The sequence below is a fragment of the Stegostoma tigrinum genome, chromosome 3 (genome assembly GCF_030684315.1).
Source record: "Stegostoma tigrinum isolate sSteTig4 chromosome 3, sSteTig4.hap1, whole genome shotgun sequence".
NCBI lineage: Eukaryota > Metazoa > Chordata > Chondrichthyes > Orectolobiformes > Stegostomatidae > Stegostoma > Stegostoma tigrinum.
The window spans coordinates 89,441,836-89,453,930 of record NC_081356.1 but is presented as its reverse complement, the minus strand read 5'-3'; the positions used below and the strand labels follow the sequence as shown (position 1 = coordinate 89,453,930).

The 12,095-nt window shown below is 45.0% G+C and overlaps 1 protein-coding gene across 4 annotated transcripts in view; it reads left to right on the top strand.

Annotated features, from left to right (window-relative positions):
• The window catches only part of slf1 (SMC5-SMC6 complex localization factor 1), a 63,837-nt gene that overhangs the window by 39,018 nt on the left and 12,724 nt on the right, over positions 1-12,095 (top strand). For all 4 annotated transcript variants that reach the window (XM_048525199.1, XM_048525200.1, XM_048525204.2 and 1 more), the window contains 3 exons: positions 5,287-5,446; positions 6,222-6,369; positions 6,664-6,809. In XM_048525199.1, coding sequence (XP_048381156.1) covers positions 5,287-5,446; positions 6,222-6,369; positions 6,664-6,809 — 454 coding nt within the window. The remainder of the gene's footprint in view (positions 1-5,286; positions 5,447-6,221; positions 6,370-6,663; positions 6,810-12,095) is intronic.

Here is a 12,095-nt window from a genome sequence, read left to right as displayed (position 1 = left end):
TGAATTGCAACAGATTGTGATTGCAACATTGATTTCTCATTGGTTTACATGGGAAGTGTCACTGGAAAGGTCGTTGAACTACCTTTTATCTAAATGTGAAAATGATTGAGAGATATTTTAACATAATGCTTTGTATATGTGCAAAGTTTTACAGTTATTGGAATAATGCTAATAGAGTCTGACATTTGAAGATTCTGCAGAAAAGCTGTTACCCATAGATTTTATTTTACTTCCATTATAGGCTGGGTAACCTTTTTGCAAAACCCTTTAGATTATTTATGTTTGTGGGTTTGAATAATGTCAGACAAAGGATAGTTGGCACTTAACCGAGAGCTTTTCTTGCCACGTTACATTGCGAAAACATGACAAGACTGACTGCACATTTCTACAGATCGAACGGTTAGCACAGCGGTATCATGGAAAGAATCTTCTAAGTTTTTATTTATTTTTGGGTTTGAAGCTCAGCCCGTGTTGGAGAAGATCAGCCTGAAAACTTTAACACTTCAAAATTGAAGAGAACTAGCTTTATTATCGCATATACTCAAATAAGTATAGTGAACAGTTTAAAAGGGGCCACTTAAGATGCCATCTTAGGTACAAAATACCTTGGTACAGAGTTATAGGGGGGGAAAATAGAAAAATAAAGAAATTTTAAAAATCCAGCATTACAGGTTGTAGGAATGAATTGGAAAATAGAGAAATAAACTGTTCAGAATAATGGTCCTTCTAATCTAGTCCACACTGGTGCCTAGCCTCCAGTGCATGCCAGGCCTTTGCTCTTATCTGCACTGGGCTTCACCCTGAGGCTCTCAAGGCTGGGAGACTGCTCTAGAATCACCTCGAGGCCAGAAGTCCAGCTAAAGCCACACCAGACCTAGAGGCTACCACATGGAGCTGAAAGACCAGCCGGTGTTTTTCAGTTTGCTCAAATAGGGGAACAAGAGTTTCAAATTTGAATGTTCCGACATGAACCAAGTTATTCTAAAATCTCTCAGTCCATGCTAGCCTACCGTTTCCCTCTGGCTTTCTGCTGTTTGTTTCTTCACCATGTCCTAGACATTCCGTACATGTTCAGGGACTAGTCGCAGTGGTTGCTGCCCCTGTGCCCTTAACCATGATCACTCTGGTGTTCCTCCCCACTATTAACATCCACCTCTATCCTCAACAGCATTCTCCTCCCTTGTTCAACCCCCAAAAATACTCAATACCCACTCCTGCCACTTGGTAATATTGACTTTGTTCTTTCTTGGTGATGCCACCTAACCCCTTCTGTTTCTTCAGTCATTTCACAGATGCACTGTGGTCAAGTGTGCAACATCTCCAGTTTCTTTGCTATTAATAATAAATAATGCTTCCTTTTTTATATACCATCCATAGGAGTATTTAATAACCTTTCTGACATGTTTATTGGAAAAATAAAACTTTTAATTTGAATAACACCAAAAATCCTAAGGTAAGGCAAGCACATTTGATTGTCAACAGTGTAGCTAAACAGCTGAATTTGATGGCCTTCAGCTAAGAGCCATTCGAAGCACTTTGCGGAAATGTATGTGAAAAGGAATGATTACGACACAGACCCTGATGAGATTTCTGGTGCTACTAATGTAATTATTTGTAGGGTCCCAATAGGGTTTGAGTAAATTTTCTTCGGGAATAATCTCTGAGGCTGTGCTTGAAGGAGGATTGCCAGCAGAAACAGGCCAGAGCCGGTTGAAGTGGTTTGGGTATGTTGGAGTCATAGATTTCCCCATGCAAATTAATGTGAGTGTGTGTTCGAAAACAAAAAAAAACTTTGGTTTTTAAGATAATAAAATGTGAGGCTGGATGAACACAGCAGGCCCAGCAACATCTCAAGAGCACAAAAGCTGACGTTTCGGGCCTAGACCCTTCATCAGAGAGGGGAATGGGGTGAGGGTTCTGGAATAAGTAGGGAGAGGGGGAGACGCGGACCGAAGATGGAGAGAAAAGAAGATAGGTGGAGAGGAGAGTATAGGTGGGGAGGTAGGGAGGGGATAGGTCAGTCCAGGGAAGACAGGCAGGTCAAGGAGGTGGGATAAGGTTAGTAGGTAGGAGAGGGAGGTGCGGCTTGGGGTGGGAGGAAGGGATGGGTGAGAGGAAGAACAGGTTAGGGAGGCAGAGACAGGTTGGACTGGTTTTGGGATGCAGTGGGTGGAGGGGAAAGAGCTGGGCTGGTTGTGTGGTGCAGTGGGGGGAGGGGACGAACTGGGTTGGTTTTGGGATGCGATGGGGGAAGGGGAGATTTTGAAGCTGGTGAAGTCCACATTGATACCATTGGGCTGCAGTGTTCCCAAGTGGAATATGAGTTGCTGTTTCTGCAACCTTCGGGTGGCATCGTTGTGGCACTGCAGGAGGCCCATGATGGACATGTCATCTAAAGAATGGGAGGGGGAGTGGAAATGGTTCGCGACTGGGAGGTGCAGTTGTTTATTGCGAACCGAGTGGATGTGTTCTGCAAAGCGGTCCCCAAGCCTCTGCTTGGTTTCCCCAATGTAGCGGAAGCCACATCGGGTACAATGGATACAGTATACCACATTGGCAGATGTGCAGGTGAACCTCTGCTTAATGTGGAATGTCATCTTGGGGCCTGGGATAGGGGTGAGGGAGGAGGTTTGGGGGCAAGTGTAGCATTTCCTGCGGTTGCAGGGGAAGGTGCCGCTTCCAACACCAGTCCCTTCACCCACTTCCAACACAAGTCCTCCTCCTGGACACCACCCCCAGGCCTCCTAGCTTCCCTCGACCTCTTCATCTCCAACTGCCGTCGAGACATAAACCGCCTCACCCACTCCAACCTCTCTCCCGCAGAACGGGCAGCCCTCTGCTCCAACCCCAATCTCACCATCAAACCTGCAGACAAGGGTGGCACAGTGGTAGTATGGCACACTGACCTTTACATCGCCAAGGCCAAACGCCAACTCTCCGCCACCTCCTACCGCCCCCTCGATCATGACCCCACCCCCGAGCACCAAACCATCATCTCCAACACCATTCGTGACCTCATCACCTCAGGGGACCTCCCACCCACAGCCTCCAACCTCCATTGTTCCCCAACCCCGCACGGCCCATTTCTACCTCCTTCCCGAAATCCACAAACCTGCCTGCCCTGGCAGACCCATTGTCTCGGCCTGTTCCTGCCCCACCGAACTCATTTCCACCTCTCTGGACTCCAACTTCTCCCCTTTGGTTCAGGAACTCCCTACCTACGTCCATGACACCATCCACACCCTCCACCTCCTCCAGGACTTCCAATTCCCTGGCCCCCAACACCTCATTTTCACCATGGACATCCAGCCCCTATATGCTTGTATTCTGCATGCAGATTGTCTCAAGGCCCTCCGTTGCTTCTTGTCCCGCAGGACCAACCAGTTCCCCCTCCACCGACACCCTCATCCGCCTGGACGAACTCGTCCTCACCCTCAACAACGTCTCTTTCGATTCCTCCCACTTCCTACAGACAAAGGTGGTGGCCATGATCACCCGCATGGGCCCCAGCTATGCCTGCCTCTTTGTAGGTTACGTGGAACAGTCCCTCTTCCTCACCTACACAGGCCCCAAACCCCACCTCTTCCTCCGTTACATTGATGACTGTATCGGCGCCGCCTCTTGCTCCCCAGAGGAGCTCGAACAGTTCATCCACTTCACGAACACCTTCCACCCCAACCTCAAGTTCATCCGGGCCATCTCCAACACATCCCTCACCTTCCTGGACCTCTCAGTCTCCATCTCAGGCAACCAGCTTGTAACTGATGTCCATTTCAAGCCCACCAACTCCCACGGCTACCTAGAATACACCACCTCCCACCCACTTTCCTGCAAAAATTCCATCCCCTATTCCCAATTCCTCTGCCTCCGCCGCATCTGCTCCCACGATGAGGCATTCCACTCCCACACATCCCAGATGTCCAAGTTCTTCAAGAACTGCAACTTTTCCCCCCACAGTGGTCGAAAAAGCCCTTGACCGCGTCTCCCACATTTCCTGCCACACATCCCTCACACCCCGCCCCCGCCACATCCGCCCAAAGAGGATCCCCCTCATTCTCACACACCACCCCACCAACCTCCGGATACAACGCATCATCCTCCAACACTTCCGTCATCTACAATCTGACCCTACCACCCAAGACAATTTTCCATCCCCACCCTTGTCTGCTCTCTGGAGAGACCACTCTCTCCATGACTCCCTTGTTCGCTCCACACTGCCCTCCAACCCCACCATACCCGGCACCTTCCCCCGCAACCACAGGAAATGCGGCACTTGTCCCCACACCACCTCCTTCACCCCTATCCCAGGCCCCAAGATGACTTTCCATATTAAGCAGAGGTTCACCTGCACATCTGCCAATGTGGTATACTGTATCCATTGTACCCGGTGTGGCATCCTCTACGTTGGGGAAACCAAGCCGAGGCTTGGGGACCACTTTGCAGAACACATCCACTCGGTTCGCAATAAACAACTGCACCTCCCAGTCGCGAACCATTTCCACTCCCCCTCCCATTCTTTAGATGACATGTCCATCATGGGCCTCCTGCAGTGCCACAATGATGCCACCCGAAGGTTGCAGAAACAGCAACTCATATTCCGCTTGGGAACCCTGCAGCCTAATGGTATCAATGTGGACTTCACCAGTTTCAAAATCTCCCCTTCCCCCACTGCATCCTTAAACCAGCCCAGTTCGTCCCCTCCCCCCACTGCACCACACAACCAGCCCAGCTCTCCCCCTCCACCCACTGCATCCCAAAACCAGTCCAGCCTGTGTCTGCCTCCCTAACCTGTTCTTCCTCTCACCCATCCCTTCCTCCCACCCCAAACCGCACCTCCCTCTCCTACCTACTAACCTCATCCCACCTCCTTGACCTGCCCGTCTTCCCTGGACTGACCTATCCCCTCCCTACCTCCCCACCTATACGCTCCTCTCCACCTATCTTCTTTTCTCTCCATCTTCGGTCCGCCTCTCCCCCTCTCCCTATTTATTCCAGAACCCTCACCCCATCCCCCTCTCTGATGAAGGGTCTCGGCCCGAAACGTCAGCTTTTGTGCTCTTGAGATGCTGCTGGGCCTGCTGTGTTCATCCAGCCTCTCATTGTATTATCTTGGATTCTCCAGCATCTGCAGTTTCCATTATCACTGATACAAACTTTAGTTTTTAGGTCATTTTGGCTTTCAGATATGGTTGAAGGATGCCTGACCTGAATTTAAAAACTGGGCCGCCACCACGGAGATTGGCAGGATATATCTAATTCTCTTTCTCTTCTTTTGCTTTATGAAAGCTGCGATGAAAACACAAATTATGGGGCTTCTCGTATCATACCTCCTTCTGTCCTGGCAAAAGTTTTCTTGGAATATTCTGATGTGATGACGAATCCTGTCGCTGTTTTGTTGGATTGTGTTCTTCATGCAACTAGAGCAGTGGTTAAGAAACCAAATGATGTGAGTAGATTTATTCAATTACAGAAAATTATAATTTGGTTTAGGATTTTTATATCAGTGATGTTGATGTGATAAATAAATACTTTCAAGGGCATGAAAGTTGGATCATAGCATCCCTACAGTGTGGAGACAGACCTTGCGACCCAACAAGTCCACACCAATCCTCGGAGATTACCACCCAGACCCATCCCCTGTAATCCACCTAATCTACACATCCCTGAACACAATGAGAAATTTAGCATCACCAAGCCACCCAGCCTGCACATCTTTTGGACTGCGGGAGGAAACGGGAGCACCCAGAGGAAACCCGCACAGACACAGAATGTGCAAACTCCACACAGACAGCCACCCAAGGGTGGAATTGAACCCGGGTTCCCTGGCGTTGAGACTGCAGTGCTAACCACTGAGCCACTGTGCCATCCTGGCTTTTGGCTATTTTCTGTACGTATGAAAAAATGTGAATACAAAGTGAGTTTTGAGAGCTTGCATTTGCCAAGCTACATAAACCAGCATCTGTAATTTTTTTGATGGCTTTATACTTTTAGTTGAATTTATGCAATTGTAATTCTGGACAGAATGGAAATAAATACACTGGTATTGAGGTAGGACAACCTATTTATTAAATTTTCAAATGTTGATGGATTAGGGACTAGTTCAGACCCTTTATGCTTAATGTGTATTTAGAGCATTAAGGTGATTTTATTTGAACTTGAAGTAGCCATGATTGGTGACTATGCATTGGCCTGTTTTAATTGTTCTTTATTTTCCTGTTCAGAGACATTTATGTGAAACAGCCTACACCTTACATGGCATATTAGGAGTCGTTGTCGAGTATCGGCTTTTGGTAAATAGACTGCGTGGGAGATTCTTATCTGGCCGAGCTTGGGATGATTTACAGTTTTACATTCCTATATGTTGTCAAGGTGAAGATAAATTTAAAATCTATTGTTTGACAGACCTGAATAACCACTCAGAATTTATTTTGTCAACTTCTAGACAATTTTGCTAACTTCCCATAGGTTTAACAAAAGTAATGCAATTGAGAACCTCAATTGTGAGCTGACTTTATTAAAGATAAAATAAGGTTGGAAAATGGAATATTAAACTTTTAGATATCATCGGGGTTCTTTTTAGTCACTTGTTCGACAACAGACCATTGCAAATGTTTTAATTCCAAGATATGTTTATGGAAACTTAAACTTGTTAATCCATTACAGATTACAATCAAGATGAAATTGAGATGTTATTTAAATTAATGCCATCACCTTGGCTGCAAATGTTCACTGCACAAGCTATGTACAAGCAGATATGCTACAGTAATGGCATTGAAATTTCAGAGAAGTCTTTTTCACTGCACCAAATAGTGAGTATGAGCTTTGCCCAAAATCTTTTGTACACAGTATATCATTTGACTTGCCTTTTCTGCCAAGTTGTGATATATCTAGCCATCACATCCCCATTCACTGTAAATTGCAAAAAACACTTTTGAGATGCTGCAATCATAGTATAAATGGCCCATCAGTATTCCATCATTTGATTGTTACACCTGAAACATTACATGGGGAAAAATGGTTTTAAGAAGGATAAATACTGACATGAGCCAAGCTCTTGAAACTATCAGTAAACAAGAATCCGTCTAAGCTAAGATTTTCATCAATGTCACTCTCTGTTACGTTCTTCATCAGCACATTTTCACAGGAATACAACTCAAGGGGCAATTTAACATTTAGACTCTGATAAAGACTTCACGATGGACATCTATTTATGCTGATTGACAGCTCATGTCAACATGTCTGCCTCATTGATCAAGCTGTTGCCTATTACTGTATATTTTTCAGGTTGGCAAAAGCTTTGTAGTGCAGGTCACCCAGGAGTCAATATTGTTGTACATCAGAAGTTGAATCTTTTTCAACAGAGTCCAAATCTAAGCTTTCAGTGAGAGCTTTATTTCAATTAATCCACTCCATAAATTTCTCACCCCACTGATTACTGGGTCCCCACATTAACACAACTAATTCACATCCTTTTAACCCCTAATTTATCCATCACCTGTTCCCTCCTTCAACTGGGCCTCTGGCACTTAGACCATTTAGTAGATGATAAAAGATTCTCTCTTTTTTTTTGAAATAGTCAATACGTTTGGATATGTACAAAATGACAACATGCTACTCATTTGTACGCTGAAGTTTCATCCATCCCTTTTTGAGTGCGTCTAATAGTTTCTTTGAGCTTGTTCCTTCCTTTGTTTTGGAATCTGATTGTTGAGCTACTGCGATCCCACCCATTTCAATTTGGAGATTTTTTTTCTCCAGCTTTTTTTAACACTGCAATGCCTATCCTCAGTCTCTGTTCATTACATATTTTAAGTGAGCATTGTCCAAAAATGGTTTATTATTGATGTTGCACTCATTGGGTATTGCTGCTGAATCGTCTTTTGGAATTGCCTCCAGTGTCACGAAGAAAAACATCTTATTTATTGCCTCACAACGAACAAGTGCTTATATTGCTAAGGCACTTGTTATTTTTCTTCAGATGTTTTTATTTGGGTAGCTAAAGGACATTATTATCCTCCCTTGTCCACAGATAAATTATAAACCCTCCTTTAATTGACACCTGTCAGAGATTTTGCGTAATGAGGATCACCTAAAAATATCACTCAATGATCAAAAGTTCAAAATACCATGCTCCTTTTTTTTTTGTAAATGCATTGATTGTCTGAATAATATCATCTATCGTGGAACTTTACCGAGGTGTACTCCACTCAAATCCATCAAAACTGGCATCTGGCCTTATTTGGGTGCTCAGCTAATTTAGTTGTCCAATTACACAATTCTTCGATTTCAGTTTTAGAAGCTGCTATACCTATTTGCAAAGTTTTACTTTGACTATTAGTGATGAGGCTTCCAAATAAGATTGTTGGTGCAAAGTAAAACTTGACCCATACTACATTGAATCCAATGTATTTAAAAGGCCCAGATGCCCGACCTCTAATTTTGAATTCTGCTTTAAGTTCAATTATTTCAGTTTTAAAGGGCTGCTCACAGCCCTCAAAGTTATGTGTACCACACTGAGGTACCTGAAAGCTATCCCTTGTGATGCCAGTAAAACATGGTCGATTCTACTTGTAACTGAAGACAGCCCAATTTTAAGAAGACAGACCTTATTGAGAACCACAAAACCCCAGGCATAGTTTAGATCAGATACACACATTTATTTCACTTCCAAAGCATCCCTGTTGCATTTTGGTGCCTCTTTTTGGAGGACAGAGTAACATTTCCATCTTGAGCCCAAATTCCTGTGGAAATGTGGCTTTAATATTAATTGATCCACACTCCCTAAGTATTTGCTAGCAAAGACAAGAAAATTTTCCAAATTGATATACCTGTCACCAATGATCTTCTCTTCTAGAACGTAGAACATTACAGCATAAGTACAGGCCCTTCGGCCCTTGATTTTGCACTGACCTGTGAAACCAATCTGAAGCCCATCTAACCTATGCTATTCCGTTATCATCCATATGTTTATCCAATGACCATTTAAATGCCTTTAAAGTTGGCGATTCTACTACTATTGCAGGCAGGGCATTCCATGCGCTTACTACTCTGAGTTAAAAACCTACCTCTGACATCTGTCCTATATCTAAAGAGTTACAAGTTAGCCAGGAAGGATCGAAAGACAGAGCTAAGAGGAGCCAGGAGGGGCCATGAGAAGTCTTTGGTAGGTAGGATTAAGGAAGACTCTAAAGCATTCTACAGGTAATGTCAGGAATAAAAGAATGACTAGAGTAGATTAGGGCCAGTCGAGGACAGTAGTGTGAAGTTGTGCGTGGAGTCCAAGGAGAATTAAATTTAAAGCTATGTCCCATCGTGCTAGCCATCACCATCCAAGGAAAAAGGCTCTCACTGTCCACCCTATCTAATTCTCTGATCATCTTGTCTGTCTCTAAGTCACCTCTAAATCTCCTTCTCTCTAACACAAACAGCCTCAAGTGCCTCAGCCTTTCCTCATAAGACCTTCCCTCCAGAACAGGCAACATCCTGGGAGATCTCCTCTGTACCCTTTCCAACACTTTCACATCCTTCCTATAATCCAGCAACCAGAACTGTATGCAATACTCCAAGTGTGGCCGTGCTGGCATTTTGTACGGTTGCAACATGACCTCATGGCTCTGAAACGCAACCCCTCTCCTAACACACCATACACCACCTTAACAACCCTATCAATCTGGGTGGCAACTTTCAGGGATCTATGCACATGGACACAGATCTCTCTGCTCATCCACACTGCCAAGAATCTTATCATTAGCCCTGTACTCTGTATTCCTGTTACTCCTTCCCAAGTGAATCACCTCACTTTTCCACATTGAACTCCATTTGCCACCTCTCAGCCCAGCTGTGCAGCTTATCTATGCCCCTCTGTAACCTGCAACATCCTTCCGCAGTATCCACAACTTCAACGACTCTAGTGTCATCCGTAAATTTACAAACCCATCCACCTACAATATCATCCTGGTCATTTATAAAAATGACACACACAGCAGTGGCCCCAAAACAGATCCTTGTGGTACACTGCTAGTGACTGAACTCCAAGATGAACATCTCCCATCAACCTCCCCCCTCTGTCGTCTTACAGCTGGCCAATTTCTGATCCAAACCACTAAATCACTCTCAATCCCATGCCTCTGTATTTTCTGCAATAGCCTACCATGGGGAACCTTATCAAAAGCTTTACTGAAATCCATATACACCACATCAACTGCTTTACCCTCATCTATCTGTTTGGTCACCTTCTCAAAGAACTCAAAAAGGTTTGTGAGGCACGACGTACCTTTCACAAAATCGTGTTGACTATCCTTAATCAAATTATTCCTTTCTAGATTACTATAAATCCTACTTTTTATAATCCTCGCCAACACTTTACCCACAACCAAAGTAAGGCTCACTGGTCTATAATTACCAGGGTTGTCTCTAGTCCCCTTCTTGAACTAGGGGACAACATTGCGATCCTCTAGTCTTCTGGCGCTATGGCACTATTCCTGTAGACAATGATGACATAAAGATCAAAGCCAAAGGCTCTGCAATCTCCTCCCTAGCTTCCCAGAGAATCCTAGGATAAATCCCATGCAGCCCAGGGGACTTATCTATTTTCACACTTTCCAGAATTGCAAACACCTCCTCCTTTTGATTCTCAATCTCATCCAGACTAATAGACTGTGTCTCAGTATTGTCCTCGACAACATTGTCTTTTTTCTGTGTGAACACTGACGAAAAATATTCATTTAGTGCTCTCCTTTCTCCTTGGACTCCACGCACAACTTCACACTACTGTCCTCGACTGGCCCTAATCTACTCTAGTCATTCTTTTATTCCTGACATTACCTGTAGAATGCTTTAGAGTCTTCCTTAATCCTACCTACCAAAGACTTCTCATGGCCCCTCCTGGCTCCTCTTAGCTCTGTCTTTCGATCCTTCCTGGCTAACTTGTAACTCTTAAGCATCCTAACTGAGCCTTCATGCCTTATCTTTACATAAGCCTCCTCCTTCCTCTTGACAAGAGACGCAACTTCTTTGGTAAACCATGGTTCCCTTGCTCAACCACTTCCTCCCTGCCTGACGACAGATACATACTTGTCAAGAACACACAGTATCTGTTCCTCGAAAAAGCTCCACATTTCAATTTTGCACAGCCCCTGCAGTTTCCTTCCCCATCCTGTGCATCCTAAATCTTGCCTAATTGCCTCATAATTCCCTTTCCCCCAGCTATAACTCTTGCCCTGCGGTTATATACATGTCCCTTTCCATCGCTAAAGTAAACGTAACTGAATTGTGGTCACTATCACCAAAATGCACACCTCCAAATCTAACACCTGGCCTTGTTCGTTACCCAGTACCAAATCAAATGTGGCCTCGCCTCTTGTTGGCCTATCTACATACTGTGTCCGGAAACCCTCCTGCATGCATTGGACAAAAACTGACCCATGGCGGCATGGTGGGTCAGTGGTTAGCACTGCACCCTCAGCGCCAGGGACCCAGGTTTGATTCCAGACTTGGGCAACTGTTGTATGGAGTTTGTACATTTCTCTCTCTCTCTCTCTCTCCCCCCACCCTCCCCCCCCCCCCGGGTGTCTGCATGGGTTTCCTCCGGGTGCTCCGGTTTCCTCCCATGGTCCAAAGATGTGCAGGCTAGGTGGATCGGCCATGCCAAATTGCCCGTAGTGTTCAGGGTTGTGTGGGTTCTCGGGGGATGGGTCTGGGTGGGGTGCTTCAAGGGCGGTGTGGACTTGTTGGGCCAAAGGGCCTGTTTCCACACTTTAAGGAATCTAATCTAATCTAAAGCACTTGAACTATAGCATTTCCAATCAATATTTGGAAAGTTAAAGTCCCCCATAACAACTACCTTGTTACTTTCACTTCTATCCAGCATCATCTTTGCAATCCTTTCCACTACATATCTGGAACTTTTTGGAGGCTGAGAAAATTCCCAACAGGGTGACCTCTCCTTCCCTGTTTCTAACCTCAGTCCATACTACCTCAGTAGACGAGTCCTCATCAAACACCTTTTCTGCCACCATAATACTGTCCTTGACTAATATTGCCACACCTCCCCTTCTTTTACCACCTTCCCTGATCTTACTGAAACATTAAACCCT